Below are 25,972 nucleotides of genomic sequence, written 5' to 3'. Positions count from 1 at the left end.
AACTATAATGGGAGGGGGCACACAACACACAAGAAACATTCCTGGAGCACTGAGCTCAGATGATCTGGATGATTGCACCACTATGCCCCCCAAAACACCTACATCATAAAGCCATCATAGCAAGTTTATGAGTCATAGAAGATCTATCTAATACACAGAAACAAAATAGGGAGACAGAGAAATATGCTCCAAATAAAAGAATTAAAGCAAATCCACAGAAAAATAATTAAATGAAATAGAAGCAACAAGCATTCCAGATAAAGAGTTTATTTTTTAAAAGATTTTATTTTTTATAAAGTGAAAGAGAGAGGGACCCTTCCTTCACATACAGTACCACAATGCAGTGACAGGGGTTGCCCCACCCCAGCAAATACCTAAGGCTCCACCCCTTACTACGTAACAGGCATGTCAAGACAAAAAAATATGGCCCAAATGAAAGAACAGGTCAAAGCTTCAGATAAAATACAACTAAGCAATGAAGAGACAGCCAACCTATCAGATGCAGAGTTCAAATCACTGGTAATGATGATGCTTACAGAAATGGTTGAGTATGGTCACAAAATAGAGGAGGCTATGAAAAGTGGAATAAAGAAAAATGTACAGGGAACCAACAGTGAAAAGAAGGAAACTGGGACTCAATGCAATGATTTGGAGCAGGAGGAAGAAATAAACATTCAACCAGAACAAAATGAAGAAACAAGAATGCACCCCTTCCACTTCATTGCCCTGGCTGGTGTAGCTCAGTGGATTGAGCGTGGGCCTGCGAACCACATGATCGCGGTTCAATTCCCAATCAGGGCACATGCCTGGGTTGCAGGCCAGTTCCCAGTTCCCAGCAGGGGACACATGAGAGGCAACCATACATTGATATTTCTCTCTCTTTCCTTCCGTCCCCCTCTAAGATAAATAAATAAAATCTTTTTAAAAAAGAATTCAAAAAAAGTGAGAAGAAGCTTACAAATTTCTGGGACAACTTTAAACATTCCAACATCCGAATCATAGGGGTTCCAGAAGGAGAAGAAGAAGAGCAAGACAATAAAAACTCATTTGAAAAAGTAATGAAGGAGAATTTTCCTAATATGGCAGAAGAAATAGACTTCCAGAAAATCCAGGAAGTTCAGAGAGTTTGGACCCAAGGATGTACCCACCAAGGCATATCATAATCACCCAAGATTAAAGACAGGACAGAATATTAATAGCAGCAAGAGAAAAGAAGACAGTTACCTACAAAGGAGTTCCCACAAGACTTTCAGCTGGTTTCTCAAAAGAAACCTTACAACCAAAAAGGGGATGGAAAGACATATTTGAAATCATGAAAGACAAGGACCTACATCCAATATTACTCTATCCAGCAAAGCTATCATTTAGAATGGTAGGGCAGATAATGTGCTTCCCAGATAAGGTCAAGTTAAAGTAGGATATTTTATATAAGAAATATCCCTTAAGAAATAAAGAAGAAAAAGAAGATCAAAGCTATGAACAATAAAATGACAATAAACTCACAACTATCAATATCCAAACCTAAAAAAAAGGAACTAAGCAAGCAACTAAAACAGGAAAAGAATCTCAGAAATAGAGACCACATGGAGTGTTATCAGTGGGGAGAGGACAGAGGGAGAATTGGGGAAAGGTACAAAGACTATGAAGCATAAATGGTAGGTACAAAATAGACAGGGGAAGGTTAAGAATAGTATGGGAAATGGAGAAGCCAAAGAACTTATATGTATGACCCATGGACATGAACTAAGGTGGGGGAATGATGATAGGGAGGGGTTTAGGGAAGAGAAGAGGAAGGCAAAAAAATAAAAAAAAGAGGGAGAGAAACATCAATGTGCATGATTCTAACCAGGAATCTGGCCAGCATACCCCCAACCAGGGATCTGGCCTGAAACCCAGGGATGTGCCCTGACCAGAAATTGAACTGGCAACCTTTGTGGGATGATGCCCAACCCACTGAGCGACACCAGTCAGGGCCAAAAGCGAAGTCTAAAACAATGGTTATAAGGATGCTCAAGTACCTTGGGGGAAGAATGGATGATTTCAGTGAGAACTTAATGAGATAGAAAACATTTAAAAGGACATAGAAACCATAAAAATAGAACCAGTCAGAGATAAAGAATACAATATCTGAAATCAATAATACACTGGAAGGAATAGCAATCGGGTTGAATGAAGCAGAGGATTGAATCAGCAATTGTTCAGAGGAGAAGATAACAGTAAGCACCCAAGCAGAACATCAAAAGGAGAGAATTTAAAAAATGAGGAAAGTCTAAGGGAGCTCTAGGACAACATCAAATGTAAAAATACTTTCATCATAAGGGTAGAAAAGGAGAAGAGAGTGAGCAAGGAATTGAGAAGCTGTCAGAAGAAATAATGGATGAAAACTTCCCTAACCTGGCAAAGGAAAAAGTTACACAAGTTCAGAAGTTCATTAACACCAAACCAGTATTGCAAGAAATGTTAAAGGACCTGTTTGAAGAACAAAGGGAAGGAGAAGAAGGAAGAAGAGTAGGAGGAGGATAAGGAAGAGGTGGAGGAGGAGGAGGATGAAGAAGAAGAAGAAGAAGAAGAAGAAAAAGAAGAAGAAGAAAAGCAGGAGAAATATTCAACAAAGGGGGCAGTAAGATAAAATAGGGTAAAGATAGCCTCTTCCACAAATGGTGTTGGGAGAACTGAACAGCTACATGCAAAAAAATGAAACTCGAGCACCAACTTACACCATACACCAAAATAAATTCAAGGTGGATAAAACACTTAAATATAAGCCGTGATACCATTAAAGTCCTAGAAGAGAACATTGGCAGGAAAATATCAGATATTTCACACAGCAACTTTTTTACTGATATGTCCCCTAGACCAAGGAATATAAAGGAAAGAATAAACAAGTGGGATCTCATTAAAATAAAAAAGCTTCTGTGCGGCTAAAGAAAACAGCATTAAAATAAAAAGACAACCAACTATGGGAAAACATATTTGCCAATGATACCTCAGACAAAAGTTTAATCTCCAAAATATACAAAGAACTCACACAACTTCACTCTAAGAAGAAAACTAACCCAATTAAAAAATGGGGAAAGGACTTGAACAGACACTTCTCCAAGGAGGACATACAGAGGATCCAGAGACACATGAAGAGATACTCAATATCGCTTGCTATCAGAGAGATGCAAATTAAGACCACAATGAGATAGCACTTTACACCGGTGAGAATGGCTATCATAAACAAAGCAATAAACAACAAATGTTGGAGAAGGTGTGGGCAAAAGGGGACTCTGGTCCACTGTTGGTGGGATTGCAGACTGGTACAACCATTATGGAAAACAGTATGGAATTTTCTCAGAAAACTAAAATTGGACCTGCCTTTTGACCCAGCAATTCCACTGCTAGGATTGTATCCTAAGAACCCTAAAACACCAATCCCAAAGAACCTATGCACCCCAATGTTCGTAGCAGCACAATTTACAATAGCCAAGAGTTGGAAGCAACCTAGGTGCCCATCAGTAAATGAATGGGTCAAAAAACTATGGTACATATACACAATGGAATTTTATGCTGCAGAAAGAAAGAAGGAGCTCCTACCTTTTGCAACATCATGGATGGAACTGGAAAGCATTATGCTGAGTGAAATAAGCCAGGTGTTGAAGGACAAATACCATATGATCTCACCTTTAACAGGAAGCTAAACAACAAAACAAAGAAGCAAGCAAAATATAACCAAAGACACTGAAATAGAGAACAGGCTGACAGTGACCAGAGGGGAGGGGGGAGGGAATTTCAGGGGAAATAGGGGGGGGATTTAGAGGAACATATATAAAGGATACATGGACAACAACTGAGAAGGATGAAAATGGGAGGAAGGGGGGTATCACGGGGGTGGAATGGGATGGGAGTCATAGACAGAAAACTGTACTTGAAAAATAATTAAATAAAAAAATTGGAAAAATTGGAAAAAAAAGAATTCAACAGCAAAAGAAAATCCAATTAAAAATTGGGCAAAGGACTTGAATAGACACTTCTCCAAAGAGGACATACAGATGGCAAATAGACATGTGAAAAGATGCTCAACATCTGTAATCATAGGGAAATGCAAATGAAAGCCACACTGAGATATTACTTTATACCTGTCAGAATGGCTATCATCGGTAAATCAACAAGCATCAAGTGCTGACAAGGATGTGGAGGAAAGGGAACCTTTATGTATTATTTATTGGTGGGAATAAAGATTGGTACAGCCACTATGGAAAGCAGTATGCCATTACCTCAAAAAATTGAAAATAAACTGCCTTATGACCCCAGCAATTCCAGTTATAGAAATATATGTGAAGAAATCTGAAACATGAATTCAAAAGAATATATTCCTATGTTCATTGCTGCATTATCTGCAAAAACCAAGATTTGAAAGCAGCCCAAGTGTCCATCAGTGGATGAGTGGATTGAAAACTTTGGTACATCTTACACAATGGATTACTACTCAGCCGTAGAAAGAAGAAAATTTTACCCTATGCAATAGGATGGATGGACCTGGAGAACATTATGCTAAGTGAAATAAGCCTGTCAGAGCAAAATACATACCAAATGATTTCAGTTATATGTGGAATATAATGAATAAAATAAACTAACAATCGAAATAGAAACAAAAGCATAGATAGAAAACAAACTGACAGGTGACAGAGGACAGGAGAGTTGTGAGACAAGGTGAAAAGGTGAAGGGATTAAGCAAAAATAAAAATATAAAAAGACTCAGACCCAGACAAGAGTACAGTGATTACCAGAGGGGAAGGAGGGTGGAGGGAAGTAATGGAGGATATAGGGGGAATAAATGGTGAAAGGAAGAGACTTGATTTTAGGTGGTGAACACAAAAAATACAGTTGATGTATTACATAATTGTACACCTGAAACCTATGTAATTTTATTAATCAATATCACCCTAATCAATTCAATAAAAATTTAAAAGTAAAATGAAATTGAAAGATAGTAGTATAAGGATGTTATTTAGCAACAAAAAATTATGCCAGTAGAAACACCTAATACAGCTAAAGTTGCCTGGCTTTGTTGCAAACATGTAGGCTATTAGTGCTGGATTTCCTAGGTTTGATTCCTGCATCTACTCCTTACTAGTATGGTGACATTAGGGAAGTCACACAACCCCCCTGAGGCTCATTCTGTCATTTGTAAGATGAGGATAATAAGAGTGTCTATCTCATAATGTATTATGAGGACTGAGTTAATGTTTGTAAAGGCTTATAATAATGTCCAGCAACAAGTAAATTTTCAATAGTATTATTGCTGAAGAAAAGAAATTGGGGTGAGAAAGAGACAAGTATTTCTTGCAATATGACTAATAGTAACATTGGACTTTTTAACTGAACATTAAAGTATTTAACTGCACAATAAAGTATATTAAAGTTTTGCTTTAATATAAACAACTTTTAAATGTTTAAGAATAAATCAGAAGTGAGGAAGTAAAAAGTCTTTCAATAAATTTACTCTGAAGGGAAGGAAAGGAATTGAGCAACAGCTACATAAATTGGGAAGTAGAGGAAAACTGTGGATATTTTTATTCTTATTATTATTGATAAGAGAGACATGAATGAGTTTAAAAGCAGATGTGAGGCTAACTAGAGTGGGAGAAGAAATGAAATGGGGGAGAAAAAATAGAGGCATGTAACCAAAGCACAAATGAAGGGAAATCTCTTCTATGATAATCAGAAAGAAGGTGAATTGATAGATGTGGTTGTAGGTATGCCCAGAAATTTAGTATGAGAAACTGAAGACTTTATCATTTCATACCTACCAATATTTATGCAAAATAGGAGGTAAAGTCATTTGCTAAGCCTGAGCTGGAAGTTTGCAGGGCTGCAATTTTGAGATCAGCATGGAAAATTTGAAATAGACATTATAGAAACAACAAAAAAAGAAAGATGAAAAAAATCCCACTTGATATAGCAACAAGAAAAACAAAATACCTAGGAATAAACCTAACCAAGGAGGTAAAAGACTTGTACTCAGAAAACTACACAACACTGATGAAAGAAATTAAGGAAGACACAAATGGAAGCAGATACTGTGTTTATGGATTGGAAGAATTAACATCATCAAAATGTCCATACCACCGAAAGCAATTTGTAGATTCAATGCAATACCTATTAAAGTACCAAAGGCATACTTCACAGATATAGAACAAGCACTTCAAAAATTTATATGGAACCATAACCAACCCTAAATAGCTGCAGCAATTTTGAGAAAGAAGAACAAAGTAGGAGGAATCACAATACCTGATATCAAAATGTATTATAAGGCCACCGTAATCAAAACACTCTGGTACTGGCATAAGAACAGGCACATAGACCAATGGAACAGAAAAGAGAACCCAGAAATAAACCCAAGTTTTTATGGTCAGTTAATATTTGACAAAGTGGGAAGAAGCATAAAATGGAGTAAAAATAGCCTCTTCAACAAATGGTGTGAGGAGATCTGGACAGCTACATGCAAAAAAATGAAACTTGATCACCAATTTACACCATACACAAAAATAAATTAAAGGTGAATAAAAGACCTAAATATAAGTCATGACACCATTGAAGTCCTTCAGGAGAACATTAAGAAAATCTCAGATATTCCATGCAGCAATATTTTCACTGATACATCCCTTAGAGCAAGGGACATAAAGAAACAATAAACAAACGGGATCTCATCAAAATTAAAAGCTTCTGTAGAGCTACAGAAAACAGCATCAAAATGAAAAGAGAAGCCCTGGCTGGTGTAGCTCAGTGGATTGAGCGCGGGCCTGTGAAGCAGATGATCACAGTTTGATTCCCAGTCAGGGCACATGCCTGGGTTGCAGGCCAGTTCCTGGCAGGGGCCAGTTCCCAGCAGGGGATGCACGAGAAGCAACCATACATTGATGTTTCTCTTCCTCTCTCCTTCCCTTCCCCTCTAAAGATAAATAAATAAAATATTTTAAAAAATGAAAAGAGAAACAACTATATGAAAAAACATATTTGCCAATGATACCTCAGAGAAGGTTTTGATCTCCAGAATATTTAAAGAACTCACATGACTGAACTCTAGAAAAACAAAAAGAAAAAACAATTTAAAAATGAGCAAAGGATTTGAACAGACACTTCTCCAAGGAGGACATACAAAGGTTCCAGAGACATATGGAAAGATGCTCAGCATTGCTAGCCATCAGAGAGATGCAAATTAAAACCACAATGAGATACCACCCCACACCAGTGAGAATGGCCATCATAAACAAATCAACAAGCAACAAGTGTTGGAGAGGATATGGATAAAAGGGAACCCTAATGCTTTGTTGGTGGGATCGCAGATTGGTGGATACACTGTGGAAAACAGTATGGAATTTTCTCAGAAAACTAAAAATGGAACTGCCTCTGGACCCAGAAATTTCACTGCTGGGATTATATCCTAAGAACCCTGAAACACCAATCCAAAAGAACCTATGTACCTCAATGGTCATAACAGCACAATTTACTATAGCCAAGTGCTGAAAACAACCTAAGTGCCCATCAGTGAATGAATGGTTCAAAAAAACTATGGTATATTTATGTGATGGAATACTACACAGCAGAAAGAAAGAAGGAGCTTCTGCTCTTTGAGATAGCATGGATGGAACTGGAGAGCATTATGCTAAGTGAAATAAGCTAGGCAGTGAAAGACAAATACCATATGATCTCACCTTTAAGTGGAACCTGCTCAATAAAACAAACAAGTGAGCAAAATATAAACAGAGACATTGAAATTAAGAACAAACTAACAGTAACTACAGGGTAGGGGAGAGGAAAATACTGTGGGAAAGAGGGAAATGGTTGTAAATGAACATGTATAAAGGACCCATGGACAAAACCAAAAGGGGGTAGGATTAAGGGTGGAAGGTGGGGGTGGGTAGGGTGGGAGAAAGGGTGGGTGGGAAAATGGAGAAAACTGTACTCGACCATCAATGAAAAAAGAGGGAAATTCATGAGTTAAAATAAGACCATAGATAACCCAAAGTAAATGAGACACATGTTAAAAATGTAATTTATATATTATAAAACATATGAGAGCAGCCATTTGATTCATAATAAAGGCCACGCCTTTTGTTTCTTCTTGTTTTCCTTAAGAACACTTGTTCTTATTACCAGGTTAATGTTGCTATAGTCAGAAATTACTGTGTGATATCAGGGGTGATGGGACATTGAGTGTGAGTCCAACTTCTGCCATCTATTCACTTCTGTCATATTAAAAAAGACATTGCTGTTCATTTTAGCTTATTTTCACCCCTATGAGATTTGTGGAGAGAATAAAGTAACAAAAGTAAAAGTTTTTAAGGTATTGAAATGTTACATGTAAGTGTTATTCAGAATATTGTCCTTTTTCTAGAAATGACATTGTCCTAACTTCCAAGCTTTTGTCTGAGTTTATCTTTTCCCAACATCAATTTTAGATATTTTCAGTGCATATAGAATTCCACTTTGATAGGTCTTTTTTAGTTTCAGTGCCTTAAATAAGTCTTTCTGCTTCCATGGTTTCTTTTCAGCACCATAATCAAACTTCTCATTCCAATGGCTCCAATGCAAATAGAGGTGCTCACAGTGACACTTCACAGGGCCTCCTGCCTTTTAGGTTCTGTCCAAACAGAGACATCTCCCTGCTCATTCCTTCCCCCAATCTGCTACAGTCGATTTACCCAGATAAACTTCTTAAAGCATAAATAAGTAAATAATCAAACAAACAAACAAATAAATAAATAAAATGTTTGGTTGTTGAACTTCCATACACTTCAATGTTCTGGCAGTTCTGGTTGTTTTTAGTTTTGAAGTTAGTTGTAATCCTTCTCATGGTTGCACAAGGAGGCAAAGCATGTGTACCTATGCCTCTATCTTGACCAGAAGAGGTTATAAGATTTTTCCCCAACAGGATTCTGCTATTCAAATATAGGCATGAAACAGATGGGAATAGCTGGGTTGGGCTATTATTAAGCAGGTGGGATAAAAAAGACAGTGGGGCAAGGGAGCTGGGAATATGGAAGAGAGTAGATGAAATGAGAAATCACAGACCCTAAATAGGCCAAAGAAAGAAGTGAAGAAAGTCATGAATACAGTCAGTAACTGGTAGGTAGAAGTCAGAATTTAGAGGTCCCAGTGAATCTGAAGAATAGATATACTGAAAGAAAATCAAATGGTGTAAGTACAGAGGTCGTAGTTTGAAAGCAGAATGTTTTAATTTATGATTTATGTGTAATTATGAGTGACAGTGAGGTTTAGCATATAGACCAGGGAAGTGGGTGAATAAAGTGGAGCAGAAGTGAGGGTCACTGGAGGAGGACATGGCAAGGAGCAAGGAGACTAGACAGCTAGATTATTAGATGAGTAAGCCATGTGGAAACTGGTAACATCACCAAGAATGAGGACAGAAGCAGCAGAAAATAATACTGTGAACCTGGAGCCAAAGCCTTCAGTGAATGACAGAGCTATAAAGAGGTCAAATCTAGCCTAATGGGCCCTTATAGCCCCTGAAGCCTTAGTGAATATACTGAACAATGTTTCACTTTAGACCTCAGAATCTTTGCAAATGAAGAACTAATAGGCTGCAAAGACAGAGAAAGGTTCCAGAAATCCACAGGGTAATCAGTCACTGAGGCTTAGTAATGAACTAGCTGGTAAACTCTTGAGGCAGCAGCTGCTAAATACATGATTGAACAGAATTAAGCGATTTTAAGTTGGTCCCTTTTCATAAGCGCAGTCATGTCAAAAGAATATAAGGTGCTCACCTCTCAGCAATATTTTTTGCAGACTGGAGAAACCGTGCTTGGTCATTTTCTTTCAAGATATGCTCAGCTTGGTTGATAAGGACTGTTGATCGTTCAAGACACTGGCGGCAATTAGCAACCTGCTGTGCCAACTTTCTCAGTTTCATAACCTTAAAGGAATTAACAACAGAAAAATAAGACAAAACATCCAGTGCTCAATTAAAAATGATAAGACAACATGAAGGATATCTGCTGTAGTGACTGTAAAATTAAGGCCTATTAATATTAATATCCAACCACTCACTGTACCAACCACTCACCTTCTCACCCTGTTCTGTATGTCTGCCATACCAAACCCTCCTTCTACCTACAGTCCAGTTACCCTGGACCAAGGTCATATGCTCTAGCTTGTCTACTTCTCTTTTTATTGATAACATTAATTTTCTGGTCAAAAAAGCAATGCATGCTCATATAGAAAATGCAGAAAATAAAAAGTATTAAAAAAACACTACCACTGAGGGATCGCCATTATTTACTTTTCATTGTCAACATGTTTTCACATACATGTTTAATAAAAAGCATCTCCTTTTTTTACTGTTGTTCAAGTAAAGTTGTCTCCATTTTGACCCCACCATGACCCCGCCCCACCCAATCCCACCTCCCATCCTTCAACCTGCCCCCTTTGGCTTTGTTCATGTGTCCTTTACACACATTCCTTGATGGCCCTTCTATTATCCCCTATTATCCCTCCCCACTCCTCTCCTATTACTGTCAGTTTGTTCTTAAATTCAATGTCTCTGGTTATATTTTGGTTGCTTATTTGTTTTGTTGATTAGGTTCCACTTACAGATAAGATCAATCACATGATATTTATTTTTCACCATCTTGCTTATTTTACTTAGTATAATGTTTTCCAGTTCCATCCCTGCTATTACAAAGGGTAGTAGCTCTTTCTTTCTTTCTCTTTTCCTTCCTTGCTTCCTTCCTTTCTTTCTTCCTTCCTTCCTGCAGTCTAGTATTTTATTGATCCACTCATGTACTAATGGGCAGTTAGGTTGCTTCTAGCAGTTGGCTACTGTAAATGTGCTACTATGAACACTGGGGTGCATAGGTTCTTTTGAATTAGTATTTCAGGATTCTTAGGGTATATTCCCATATGTGGTATTGCTGGGTGAAAAGGTAGTTCCATTTTTAGTTTTCTGAGGAAATTTCATACAGATTTCCACACTGGCTGCACCAGTCTGTATTCCCACCAACAGTGCACTAGGGTTCACTATTATCTACATTCTCTCCAACACTTGTTGTTTGTTGATTTGGTTATGATGGCCATTTTCACTGGCATGAAGTGTTATCTCCCTGTGGTTTTAATTAGCATTTCTCTGATAGCTCGTGATGCTGAGCATTCTTTCATATGTCTCTGGGCCCTCTGTAAGTCCTCCTTGGAAAAGTGTCTGTTAAGGTCCTTTACCCATTTTTTAATTGGATCTTTTCTCTTCCTGGAGTGGAGTCATGTGAGTTCTTTATATATTTTGAAGTTCAAACTATTGTCCGAGGTATCATGGGCAAATATGGTTCTCTTTTAATTTTAATGCTGTTTTCATTAGCCATGCAGAAACTTTTTATTTTTATAAGATCCCCTTTGTTTATTCTTTCCTTTATGTCCCTTGCTCTAGGGGACATATTGGTGAGAATATTGCTGTGTGGGAATCTGAGATTTTCCTGCCTATGTTCTTCTCTAGGACTTCTTTGGTGTCATGAATTATACTTGTCTTTTATCCACCTTGAATTTATTTTTGTGTAAGTTGGTGATAGAATTTCTTTCTTTTTTTAAAATGTAGCTGTCCAGATCTCACAACACCATTTGTTGAAAAGGCTATTTTTACTCCATTTTATGCTGCTGCCTGCTTGGTCAAATATTGATTGACCAGAGAGACTTGGGTTTATTTCTGGGCTCTCTGTTCTGTTCCATTGGTCTATGTGTCTATTTTTATGCCAGTACCAAATTGTTTTGATTACAGTGTCCTTGGGATCTATTTTGATATCAAGTATTTTGATCCCTCCTACTTTGTTCTTCTTTCTCAAAATCGCTGTGGCTCTTCAGGGTCATTTATGGTTCCATATAACTTTTTGAAATATTTGTTCTATATCTGTTAGATATGTCACTGCTATTTCAATAGGGCTTGCACTGAATCTATAAATTGCTTTGGGTAGTATGGACATTTTGATGATGTTGATTCTTCCAATTTATGAACATGGTATATGTTTCCATTTGTGTCTTCCTTAATTTCTTTCTTCAGTGTTGTGTAGTTTTCTGAGTACAGGTCTTTTACCTCCTTGGGAAGGTTTATTCCTAGGTACTTTATTTTTGTTATTGCTACAGCAAATGGGATTCCCCCCAATTTCTGATTCTGATCTTTCATTGCTGGGGTATATCAATACCTCTGACTTCTGAATACTGACTTTGAACCCTGCTGTTTTACCAAATTTGCTTATTAGGTCAAGTAGTTTTTTGGTGAAGTCTATAGGGTTTTCTATGTACACTGTCATATCATCTGCACACAGTGACACTTTTACTTCCTCCTTTCTGATTTGGATGGCTCTAATTTCTCTTTCTCATCTGACCATTGTGGCTAGGACTTCCAATACTATATTGAATACAAGAGCTGAAAGTGGTCATCCTTGTCTTGATTCTGTTCTTATGTGAAAGGTTTTAGTTTTTTCCCATTGAGTATCGTATTGGCTGTACATTTCTCATATATAGCCTTTATCATGCTGAGGAATGCTCCCTCTACTCTGACTTTGCTGTGTGTTTTTAAATGGGTGCCATACTTTATTAAGTGCCTTTTCTGCACCTATTGATATGATTATGTGATTTTTGTCTTTCCTTTTTTTTAATGTGATGTATTACACTTATTGATTTGTGAATGTTGTACCATCCTTGCATCAATGGGATGAATCCCACTTTATCATGGTGTTGTTTTTTTAATGTACTGCGGGATGCAGTTTGCCAATATGTTGTTTAGGTTTTTAGCATGTATGACACCAGTGATATTGGCCTGCAGTTTTCTTTCTTTGTTTTTTCTTTATCTGTGTTTGGAATTAGGATGATGCTGACTTCAGAAAAAGAGTTTGGGAGTCTTCCCTCTTCTTAGATTTTTTGAAGTCTGAGAAGAATAGAGATTAGCTCCTCTTAAAATTTCAGTAATATTCTGTGAAATCATCAGGTCCAGAGATTTTGTGAACTGGGAGTTTTTTATCACTGCTTCAATTTCATCAACTGTTATTTGTCTGTTCATGCTTTCTACTTCCTCTTAATTCAGTTATGAAAAATTATATTTTTCTAGAAATTTGTTTATTTCATCCTGGTTTTCAAATTTCTTGTCATATTGTTGTTTGTAGTAATTTGTTACAGTCCTTGGTATCTCTGTGATATCATTTGTAATCTCTTCTCTTTAATTTCTGATTTTTTTAATTTGGGTTCTCTCTTTTTTTCTTGATGAGTCTATTTAAAGGCTTGTTGATTTTGTTTATCTTTTCAAAGAATCAACTCCTGGATTTATTGAATTTTTAGATTGTTGTTTTAGAATCTATGTCATTTAATCTTGCTCTGATCTTGGTTATTTCTTTCCTTCTACTCGTTCTGGGCTTGGTTTGTTATTGTTCCCCCAGTTCTTGTAGATGTAGAGTTAGTTCATTTATCTGAAATGTTTCCATATTTTTTAGGTAAGCCTGTATCACTATGAACTTTCTTCTCAGGACTGCCTTTGCTGTGTCCCATACATTTTGGACTGTTGTGTATTCATTTTCATTTGTTGCCAGAAAGTTTTTGATTTCTTCCTGGATCTCATTCTTAACCCATTCATTGTTTAATAGCATGCTATTAAATCCCCATGAATTTGAAAGTTTTTTAAATATTTTCCTTGAGGTTGGTTTCTAGTTTCAGTCCCTTTTGGTCTGAGAAATGCTTGCTATGATTTCAGTTTTCTTGAATTTGTTGAGATTGGTTTTGTGTCCTGTTATGTGGTCTATCTTAGAAAATGTTCCATGTGCATCTGAAACGAATGTACTTTGCTTCTTTGGGATGAAAGGTTCTATTTATTCCTGTCAAGTCCATTTGATCTAGGACATTGTTCGATGCCACCATATCTTTGTTGATATTTTGTTTGGAAGATCTATCCATTTTTGAAAGTTGGGTATTGAAATCCCCTACTTTAAGTGTGTTGCTGTCCACATCTTTCTTGAAGTTCTCCAAGGTTTTCCTTATATATTTCAGTGTTCCTATATTGGATGCATATATGTTTATAATACTTATATTTTCTTTGTGGATTCTTCCCTTGAATATTATGAAGTGTCCTTTTGTGTCTTTTATGATTTTTAAGTCTATTTTGTCTGATATAAATATTGCTACTCCAGCTTTTTTTCATGTCTATTTGCTTGCAATATTTTTTCAATTATTCACTTTCAGTCTGTGTTATTTTTTTCCTAAGATGTATCTCTTATAGGCTACATATGTGTGAGTCATATTTTCTTATCTATTCAGCTACTCTATCTTTTGATTGGAGCATTTAATCCATTAATATTTAAAGTTATTGTTCATAGGTACTCATTCATTATTCCCCTTTTGTACTTGTATTCCTCTCTCTCACTCTTTTCTTTCCTTGTCATATAGTAGTTCCTTTAGCATATTTTGCAGTGCTGGTTTGGTGGAGGTGTATTCTTTCAGCTTTCTTTGGTCTAGGAAACTCATTTTGTCTTCCAGTTTAATTCAAAGCCTCATTTGGCAATGTAGTCTTAGTTGAAAGGTTTTGCTTTTCATTACTTGGAATATTTTTTTGCCATTCTCTCCTGGCCTGAAGTGTATCTGTGGAGAAATAGCTGCTAGCCTTCTCAGTGCCCCCTTGTATGTTACTTCTGGTTTCTCCCTTGCTGCTTTTAAGATTCTCTCTTTGTCTATGTCTCTTTTATACTTGTTCCTGTGAACTCTTCCCTTTTCCCCCTGAAATTCCCTCCCCTCTTCCCTCTGGTGACTGTCAGCCTGTTCTCTATTTCAGTGTCTTTGGTTATATTTTGCTTGTTTGTTTATTTTGTTGATTAGGTTCCTGTTAAAGATGAGATCATATGGGGGATGGAAACAGGAGGGAGATGGGGAGGGCTGGGGGGGTGGGCTGGGATGGGAGTAAAAGGCAAAAACTGTACTTGAACAACAATTTAAAAAATAAATAATAAATAAAATAAAATATATAAAAAATATTCTCTCTTTGTCTTTAAAACTTGGCATTTTAATTATAAAGTTTCTTGGAGTAGGCCTCATTGGGTTCATCTTAATTGGGACTCAATGTGCTTCCTGAACTTGCATTGCTTTTCCCTTTCCAGGTTTGGAAAGTTTTCTGGCATTATTTTTTCAAACAGGGTTTCTATTCCTCAGTTCTTTTCTTCTCCTTATGGTATTCCTCTGATTCAAATGTTGTTGTGTTTTATGTTGGCTTGGAGTTCCCTTAAACTCTCTTCATATTTTTTAGTCTTTTTTCCTGCAGCTTCTCTACCTGGGTGTTTCTTTCCACCTTGTCTTCCAGCTCACTAATTCAGTCCTCTGCTTCATGCAGCCTGCTTGTAATTTCTCCTAGTGTTTTTTTTAATTTCAGAAATTGTATTCTTCATTTCTTCCTGGTTCTTGTTTATAGTTTCTATTTCCTTTTTCATGCTATTTTAGTTCTTACTCAGTTCTTTGTAGTTGTCTCTGAGCTCCTTGAGTATTCTTATAACCATTATTTTGAAATCTGTATCTGATAGTTGGTTGTCTCCATTTCATTTAGTTCTTTTAGTGGGGAGTCTTCTATTGTTTTTGATTGCAGGTTCTTTCTTTGCTCCCCCCCCATTTTAGGTGAGTCTTTTTGTTTGTTTCTGTGCTTCCTGGTGTTCTGCTTTGCTAGGTGTCTTTGTAGGGTGAACTTCTGTGGTAGGAGTTCAGTGGGATTCAGTGGTGTGGTCTCTTTGATGTCATTGTCAAATCCAGATGTTCTAGGGTTGTCCCTTCTTCTGTTTGTGTGAGCTCTCTTGTTTTACTTGGTTTTTACCTTTGGCGGTTCCTTTGTTGTTGGGTTCTCTTCTCCAGCAAGTTTACTGATGTTCACAACTCCCACCTTATCTTATATGTGATCAGTAGCAGGGTGAAGGCATAATGGATTAAGACAGTGGGAGAGTATTCTATGGTATTTAAAGTATCAAGAAGTAGACAACAGTTAGGAGATCCTTTGGAGAAGTATAGCAATAACCATGATATTTCACCCAACTAACCACTTCTTACAAAATCTCAAAAATAGATAAAAGTCTTATTAGAGGGGAGAAGGAATGTGAGCTATAGCCAGAAAACTTAGTATTTGTGTGAGATTAACTGGTGAGATATAGTGAGAGTAAAGGATAGAAACTAGGCATAGCCTGCAAGAGAATAGGGTTAACCACAACAGTAATAAAGCTCAGGAAGATAGTGAAATGGGCCAAGACTAGGGAGGAGTGCTGTGTAGTATTTACAATAATATGTAACAATTATGTACAATAATTCTGAAACAACAATAATATGACAAGAAATATATGATCTGAATAAAAAGAATAGAAAGTAAAAGACCAGGAGTAGTGTGTTATTGAAATGAGTGAAGTGAAAGAAGAAAAAATAAAATGCTATAGGAAAGAGAAAACAAGGAAAACCAGTCAATGTAATTAAACAAACAAAACTAAAGAGAAAGAAAATAAAAAAATAGTAATCAAATAAAAGAAATAAAAATATAAAAAAATAACAAAAGTAAACAATAAAATACAAGTTCTATAGGATAACAAAGCGAAAATTTTCTCAGTTTCTTAGTTGTTGGTGTTAGCCTTGTGATGCCTCTCTGGATCTGTTTTTGGTCCTTTCACAGCTCAGGTCTTATTGTTTCACACTTGGGAAAAGAAAAAAAAGAAAGCCTACTGCTGACTTTAAACCTGCTAAGGGAGTTTTGGTGGCCTTCCTGAATGCTGCAGGCAGAGGGTGGCTGGGCTTCGCTTTTTTCCTTTCCTGTGGTTTTGCCAGGATGGAGGCTAGGTCTGGGCTACAATATTTACTGGTGCCCAGACTCTAGCCCAGGTCTTCAGAGTGCTGCCAGGTCCCCACTATCCATCTGCACTAAGCTGGTGCCTTTAATCCACCATGTTGTTTTGCCTGTGAGGTGCCCTGATTAGGAGCAACTCACACTCTACCTACTCCCTCCTTGCTGGCCTGGATGGTGCACACGCTCAAGGTCCATACAGGGCAGTGTAATTCCCTCTTAAATTAAGTCTCTCTGGGGACTGATACCCCTCTGAGCCCCTGCTGCCCCACTTTGATCAGTCCATGAGGCTCCCTGGTTTGGAGCAAATCATGCCCCTCCCTCTCCCCCTTTGCTGGCCCAGTCACTGTGAGAGTTCCTTAAAAAGCTTCTGAGAGTCTTTTTTTTTTTAAGTAAATTCCTCTTGTTTGTGCTTGCCATTCTTAACAAGTGCTTGACTTTTCACACATCCCAACTTTCTGCCTAGTCTGTAGATTATCTAGATCAGGGTCCATCACACCCCAACTCTTCTCCCTTCTCCAGGTGTCACCTGGCTCCCCAATTTCTCTGGTAATGTCCTACCTAGAGACCACAGTCCCAGCGGGGACGTACTGCCTCTGTGAGTCTTGCACTGCATCTTTATTCTCTGCAGAGACCAAGTATTCAGGTCCCTCCTGGTGTGGGGCTGCCTTGCCTACTCTGGTAGAGGAGGGAGCTGCAGAGTTACAATCACTAATCTGGCTCTCCTCCAAAGCTCCTGTGCTAGCCACTGACCCTGGCACCAGGCCCAGGACCACAGCAGCCTTGATCCCTGCTCAGGTCCCAGAGACCTTATAGTCTCAACACAATCTCCTTACCATCTGGCTTTCAACATCCTCTACAATTTTGGCCTCCAAATTCCATAAAAGCTGGGGTTCCATTGGCAGTTCACTCTGTTTTTCAGAAAATCAGCTAAGTGTCCCAGTTGGGTACACAAGCAAGTGGGTTCAGCTCCCACCTATCTCACTGCCATCTTCAGTCTCAGCTTCTCCTTTTTTAATTGAGATGCTACATTTCTATGTATATATTTCTCTAAGTACCTTTGAACATACCTGTGTGTTTACAGACCTGTGCTCTTGAAAACTTCAGTTTCTATATTAGCTGGAACCACCCAACATGACATAAAATATTGGCCATTACTCTGGGCTCTAATAACTTCTTACATTGTACATGCAGCATGAGATTCATAATAGCACTGATCAGCAAACCAACAAGACTAAAACCATATAGATGCATGGAGGCTCACACACGATTTTATTGATCATGATTCTTTAGTTCCCAAGCTAAAAGCTTGGAAGTTTTCTCTGTGCCCTTCATCTTTTCTATCTAATTAATCAATATTTCTAATCCTTTCCTTTATAAAAATGCCTGTTACATTCTTCTCTTCCATTCTTATTATCACTTTATTAGTTTAGGTCTTCATCAACTCATACCGAGAATCAGTCCATAAGCCTCCTAACCGGCTTCCCTGCCTTCAGTATCATCTCATTCTGATATACCCTGCACACCTCTGCCATATCAATCAGTGTTCTCTCTTTCTAAGAAACTAGAAAAATTTATCAATGCATTTCAGATTAAGCCCAAAGTACTTATGCCATTCATAGTCCTTCCATAATTCTGGTCCAAATTTCTACCACTATTCTTTTCTTTTTGTATTGACTTATACATATAGTTAAGTACTCAAATCTGAAGTATGTAACTCAATGATGTTTTGCATAGACACACATCCATATTACCACTACCAGGTGAAGATATAGAATGTTTCTGATAACCCCAGGAGTGCCAACTTTTTTATGGGATTCATATCACTAAGCCAGATATCGCTTCTTTGCCTTCCTCCCTAAAACCTCTTTTTGTCTTGCTTTCATGATCTAAATTCAAACTGGAACAATCAGGATGAAGCCTTGACATTTGTAATGTCAACTCTGCCTTGGCCTCACTGAAGCACTGTGCTTTACCTTTGTCTCTTTGATTTTGACAGCAATCATTTGCTTCCTCTGCTGGATGATCTCTACCAACTCGTCACATTCTTCCATAAGTTTTGCCTCATGCATAGCAGTATTCACCTGTCAAGAAAGTCCAGAATGTTACACAGTGATTGCTGCCTCTGTCCCCTGCTGGCTCTCTGAAAGGTTTGAACTGACAGCTAAGCATGCACAACTCCTTCCGTACCTCCCTCATAAGATCCACTCCTAGAAGAAGGGTAGAGATGATGATATTAATGATGCAAGGGCATTGAAGCACCACAGACAGGAAACTCTCTGGCTTCTGGTAGATCATGATGGTTAATGGAAGGCTAAACAGAAGGACAGATGAAATGGGGCATGTTATTCGCACTGTGCAATTCCCTTTATTCCAGCACCCTGACCTCCTGCTGTTCTTTTGGAAAGAGGGTAAGGAAATTTAAGTATGTCATGGAAAGAGTATCCCTCTTCACAGGCTTCGTAATATTCAGATAACACTACAACACATTTTTACCATCCTAACAAACATGCTTTCAGCTTTCTTTATTCCCTTGTAATTTTAAAACATGAATGCGCAGGTATCTCTTCACATTAAATATGTGCATATATAGGTGTATTTTGACACAGTTGTCATTATGTCTTAGTAGATATTTCTCACCTTGGGCTGTCTAGTATCTGAATACCTTTCTGATTTGGGGACAATTGCTATGTCAAAGTATCTCCACTGCAAAATCAGGGTTGGGTTGGGGAAAAAAGCCACCATTGATCAGTGTTTTTCCATGTACTCATTTTTCCTTATTACTGTCTCCACTACTATTGATGTTAGATGATGTGAGCTCCCAAAAGGGTTAAATGAAAGCAGAGGATCTTTGTGCCACCCAAGTGTAAAGGGAAAAGAAGGGGAAATCAACTTACATCTTTAAGCACTTAATGTGCCAACTACTTTAGAGATCAATTATTTCATGTAATTATCATAACCATTTTACAATATAGAGCTATTTGTATTCCCATTTTGCAGATGGGGAAACTGAAGCTCAGAGAATTTTAGTGACTTGCTCAATATCATACAGCTAGTAAGTGGTAAAACCAGAATTCAAACTGAGTTCTGTCAAGTGAGACCCCTGGGCTGGTTGGGCAGACGAGGTTCAGTTCCATTTCAGCAGTACACAGAGCAGTCACACAGGGAAGCACAATCATTTCAAGAGTCTATTCAAGGATCACTTGTGCAGAGCTCTAGAAGACTGGGAAACAGACAATGGGTTACTTGACAGCATCAAATCTCAAGGGCCTAGATGTGCTTCATTAGCAAGGTAGGGCTGCATTCCCAATTGCTAGCTCTTTTCAGAGGGTTCCTTTATATATTCTAAGCCCAGAAAAATACCTGGCATTGGACCTTGCTGCCACCTCTCTCATCCTTTAAGGTTACTATTGGCCAATTTTTTGTTTATTTCTTAACTGAAGTTAAACATGCTTGCTGAATTTCAACCTTATTTTATATATTTTATTTCCATTTTCTAGGGGGAATACTATGACAGCTTCCATTTATCCTGAATGAACAGTTGTACTTTGTCCATTATAATACTTTTCTGATTCTTCACCCTTTCCCTAAATTGGATCTACCTTTCTAAGGAAATAATCTCACCCTTTCAAGGAATTCCTACACATCTCTTCTAGATGAGAATAAAAGATTCATCTAGTCATTCTTGGCTCTCTGCTTGGAGTATCTAGAGACTTAGATCAGTCTTATTTATAGTTTCTTTTTGAGGCTGCTGATAGTGTAATATACAATGGTTTACTGTCTTGTTTCTTGTAATTTTTTCCTTAGACTAACCTTTACATAACACTCACTATACGCCAGGTACTGTCCTAATCAGCTTACATGTACAGTCAGCCCTCCATATCCACAGGTCCTGCACCCTTGAATTCAACCAACCACAGATTGAAAATATTAGAAAAAATGTTACATTGTAGCTGATACATACTATGTAGTTAGGCCTATGAAGGTTGTGTCTGTACTAAACATGTACAGACTGTTTTCTTGTTATCATTCCCTAACCAATACAGTATAATAACTATTTACATAGTAATTACATTGTATTAGGTATTATAAGTAATTGAGAGATATTTAAAGTATAGGGGAGGATGTGTGTAGGTTATATGCAAATACGATGTCCTTTTATATATTATATGAGTCTTGAGTATCCACAGATTTTAGGATCTGCAAGGGATCCTGGAACAAATCCCCTACAGATACAACTGTACTAGTTCTCTCGATCACCAAAACAACTCAGTGAGGCAGGTATCATTTTACAGCTGAGGAAGTCTGGTCACAGACAGACTAAGTGACTTGTTCAAGGATGCACTCTGAGTAAGTGGCAGAGATGGAATTTGGACCCAGGGAATCTGACTGGAGTCCACAACTTTAACTGTTACACTATACTTCCACCTGAGTGGAGTGTAACAAAATTCCTGCCTTCAGTTTTTGACAATTGTTACCTCTTTTGTATGATACATTATTATGTTATTCCATTCTCTGTAGTCAGACTACTTATTGTTCCCTTAGACTTCTTGTACCTCCATATCCTGTATCTTTGATTGAGACCCTCCTTTCAATTAAGTCATTTCTCTATTTGTTTACTGAACAAACTTCTACTTGTCTTTCCATGCCCTGCTTAAAGTTCATCACTTCTGCAACTATTTCTCACCTGCTTTGAAAACAATTGGTCCCTTATTTATATTCCTATGATACTTTATATGTAATTTGATTATACCATTTACTACCTTACACCATAGATATTTATTAGTCAAACATGAGCTCTGGAGGTCAAAGATTGTGTCTTATTTGACTATATCACAAGGACAGTGAGTGGTATATGATATATGTTCAGTAAATAATTGTTGAATTAGAAGGGGAAAATACCTCACTGCTAGCTAGACATATTTATGTGGTTACTCAAGTTACCTTAAACTCAGAGTGTCTAAAAATAAACTCATCATCTTCCTTCTAAGTCTAGTTTCCATCCTTGATTTCCACATTTTTGTTAATGTTATTGTCATTATTGCAGTTATTCAGTTTAGTTACCTGTGACTTTACTTCTGTTTCATCTCCCACATAAATCCACAGCAGTCCCAAAGTTCTGTTTTCCTTTTCAACTTCATTAAAGTCACTAAGGAGACAAAGCTTATCTTCCTGACAGGGGCACTGCCTCTTCCCCCTTCTACTTCACCTTGCTTGGCCCTGGGTGGAAGACTGGTTATCCAATGATGGATAAGATTCCTCAAGGGAGAGACAACCCAAGACAGGCATGGTCACGAAGTCGCCCTCAGGAAAGGACTTAGGGGGCTGTAGAAAAAGGGGATGATGGACCCTTGCCCCTCGGCGGCTTTGACATAGCCTAAGTCCTCATTCTGTCTGCAAGAAGTCTCCTAATCTCTTGGCTGCCTTACTTCCCCTGCCTGACTTAAGCCTGAAACAATGCCAGAGGTATGTGTGGCCCTGTACTGGAAAGGGCAGGTTCCCCCGGGCAATCAGGCCTAAGAAAGAAAGCATAAAATCCTGCGAAGCCTATTTTGCTAATACCCTCAATTTAAATGATGAGGGTCCTAGCATAGAATAAGTTTGTTTCCCCAAAGTTTTATGGCCCTTTAGCTATCTGACCTTGACTCAGAATAAGTCTTCATAGTTCTTTGAGTGTTGTCTATTGTTTGATCATTACTGCCTGACATGATTGATAAACTTTACCTGTATTCCTATGCAAACTGAACCCAATAAAAGCCCATTGAGGAACAGGCTCCTGAGTTTTCTCCTTTGAAAGATTGGCCACCTTTCTTCCCCAAGCAGATCATGCATGTCTTGGTAGACTTACTCTCATCTGTGGTGGATGGAGGGCTCTGCAGGTGGAGCTCCCCCACACTACTTCATGCAACTTGAGTATTACCAGAGGCTATTTCAGTGACTGAGCTTAACAAGCCACAGACAGATGAAGGCAGGTGGAGGAGGTTCTCAGGGTGCCTTTGGACTTTTGCTGACTTGCCCTTGGGCCCAGTGCAGGTAAAAGCCAGCCTTGGTGCACAGCTTGATCCTCCCTACACAGACACAGGCACAAACTGTATATAATTTTGTGGCTCCAAACAGGTTGCCCAGGGCCAGTCACAGGTAGCATCTGACATTGGGTTGCACCAGACTCCCCCTCAAGAGGTCTCAGAACAAACACAACCAGTGGCCAATTCCAGATAACATCAGATCAGAATCCAATTAGCTTTACAAGCAGCATATCCAAAGGGGGATCTTGGCAGACACCAGATCTGATGAAGATAATTCTGCTTTATGTGGTCAGGGCCTACACAGAAGCTTGTACACTGTGCTCAGGGTTAATCCTCACAGTCACTCAGTCTGAGGGTCAACCTCACAAAAAATAGGCCAAAAGCAATGAAGACTGAATTACACCAGGAAGGGCCACAAAAGGGGTATTCCTGAACCACTCAGGTTAGGTGATCAAAGAGGCAGGGACACTGGATCCCATAGGACACCATAAGGCCAACAGACTAAGACTGGGAGTCATAGTATATCTACCTAATACATAGAAACAAACATAAAAAGGCAGTCAAAATAGGAAGACAAAGAAACCTGCTCCAAATAAAACAGGAGAAGTCTCAAAAAAAAAGAGCTAAATGAAATGGAGGCAAGCTATGTATCAGATATAAAGTTTAAAAAATGGTTATAAGGCAGCAGAAGAAACTTAGTAAGAACCTCAACAAAGAGATAGTAGGCATAAAAAAGGACACAAGAGCCATAAAAAAGAACCATTAAAAATAAAGAATATAATATTTGAAATGAAGAATACACTGGAAGGAAGAAACACTAGGTTGGATGAAGCAGAGGACTGTATCAGTGATTTGGAAGACAACGTAGGAGAAAACACACAGTCAGAACAGAAAATAAAAACTAGAAATCAATCACACGAAAACAAATGAAAAAAACACAAAGACCTGCATGATAAATGATTAACGCAAAGAATGACTTAACAAAGAGATCAAGGAAGAAATCAAAAGATAACTTGAAAAAAATGAAAATGAGAACACAGTAACCCAAAACCTATGGTCAGACACAATGAAAGCAGTCATAAGAGAGAATTGTAGCATTACAGGGCTACCTCGAGAAGCAAGAAAAATTTCAAATAAACAATCTAACTTTACATTTAAAGGAATTAGCAAAAGAACAATAAATGAGGTCCAAGGTGAGTAGAAGAAAAGAAATAATATAGATCAGGAAAAAAATAGAGTCTTAAAAACAATACAAAAAATCAATGAAACTGAGAGCTGGTACTGCGAAAAGATAAACAAGACTGACAAACTTTTAACAAGATATAACAAGAAAAAATAGAGAGAACCCACATAAATAAAATCAGAAATCACTTCCAGCCAACATGGAGACATAGAAATGCTTTACTTCTTCACACAACCAAAAGGAAGACAACAACCAATTTAAAAAGAAAAAATAACTAGGACTGCCAGAAAATTGAACTGTATGGAAATTTGAAAACCAAGAAGTTAAAGAAGAAACATTTATCCAGACTGGTAGGAGGGGTGGAGATGGGCAGGTGGGGAAGATAGTACACATGGCAAGGGGGCAGCTGGTGGACCGGGCAGGGGAGGTGACAGCTGGCAGACTAAGTGGTCCCACATTCATGTACAAATAAACCAGGAGGAACAACTTGGGAGCAAGACAGACTGCTCAGCCCAGGGTTTTGGCATGGGAAAATAGAGCCTCAAAACCCTGCTGTAAAAACCTGTAGGGGTTGAGGCAGCGGGACAAACTGCCAGTCTCATAGGAGAGTTTGACAGAGGGGTCCACAAGGCCCTAGAACATACTTAAGCCCACCCACCCAAAAAAAAGCACCAAAAGGGCACAATTTGCTTGTGGGTAGCAGGGGAAGTGACTAAAAGTGGGGTAAGAGCTCAGTAAGTGGCATTGTTCCCTCTCTGACCCCTTTCCCAGAGATAGTGCCAAAACATAGTGAAGTGTGTTACCCAGCCCTGGAGAAACCTAAGGCTCCATCTAGTGCACCTATTACATTGTAATAGGTGCACTAGGACAAAGAAATATGGCCCAAATGAAAGAACAGAGCAAAGTTTCAGAAAAACTTCAACAAAGCGATGAAGAGACAGCCAACCTATCAGATGCAGAGTCCAAAACACTGGTAATCAGGATCCACACAGAAATGACTGAGTATGATTGCAATAAAAAAAAACAAGTAAAGGCAATATAAAGTGAAATAAAGAAATATATACAGGAAACCAACAGTGCAGGGAAGGAAACAGGAACTCAAAATTGATGATTTGGAACAGAAGGAAGAAAAAAACATTCAGTTGGAAAAGAATGAAGAAAGAAGAACTCCAAAAAATGAAGAGAGGCTGAGGCACTTCCAGGATATCTTTAAACAGTCCAACATCCAAACCACACAGGCATGAGAAGGAGAAGAGGAAGAACCAGAAATTGAAAACATATTTGAAAAAATAATGAAGGAAAATTTCCCCAATCTGGTGGAGAAACTAGAACATGTAGGTCCAGGAAGCTCAGAGAGTCGCAAAGAATTTGGACCCATGGAGAAACACACAAAGACACAACATAATTAAATTACCCAAGATTAGAGATGAGAGAATGTTTTTTAAAAATATATTTTATTGATTATGCTATTACAACTATCTCATTCCCCCCCTTCATTACACTTCACCCTGCAAACCCCCTCCCACCCACATTCTCCCTCTTTAGTTCATGTCCATGGGTCATAAGTTCTTTAACTTCTACATTTCCCATACTGTTCTTGCCCTCCCCGTTTATTTTATATCTACAGTCTCTGCTACCTATTCTTTGCACCTTCTCCCCACCTCTCCTCCTCCCACTACCCTGTTGCTAACCCTCCATGTGATCTCCATTTCTATGGTTCTGTTCCAGTTCCGGTTGTTTCCTTAGTTTGCTTTTGTTTTAGGTGTGGTTGTTAATATCTGTGAATTTTCTGTCTTTTTACTGTTCATATTTTTATCTTCTTTTTCTTAGATAAGTCCCTTTAACATTTCATATAACAAGGGCTTGGTGACGACAAACTCCTTGAACTTGACCTTATCTGAGTAGCGCTTTATCCGCCTTTCATTCTAAATA

At 38.1% G+C, this 25,972-nt stretch overlaps 1 protein-coding gene across 3 annotated transcripts in view; it reads right to left on the bottom strand.

Moving 5' to 3' along the window:
- The window catches only part of MID2 (midline 2), a 127,895-nt gene that overhangs the window by 25,262 nt on the left and 76,661 nt on the right, over positions 1-25,972 (bottom strand). For all 3 annotated transcript variants that reach the window (XM_037065840.1, XM_037065841.1, XM_037065842.1), the window contains exons 3-4: positions 18,808-18,915; positions 9,774-9,922 (exon numbers count right to left, since the gene is read on the bottom strand). In XM_037065840.1, the coding sequence (XP_036921735.1) occupies positions 9,774-9,922; positions 18,808-18,915 (257 nt within the window). The remainder of the gene's footprint in view (positions 1-9,773; positions 9,923-18,807; positions 18,916-25,972) is intronic.

Source organism: Sturnira hondurensis, unplaced genomic scaffold (genome assembly GCF_014824575.4).
Source record: "Sturnira hondurensis isolate 20B ecotype Veracruz unplaced genomic scaffold, ASM1482457v3 Scaffold0016187, whole genome shotgun sequence".
NCBI lineage: Eukaryota > Metazoa > Chordata > Mammalia > Chiroptera > Phyllostomidae > Sturnira > Sturnira hondurensis.
This window is presented reverse-complemented; position numbering and strand designations above follow the sequence as displayed.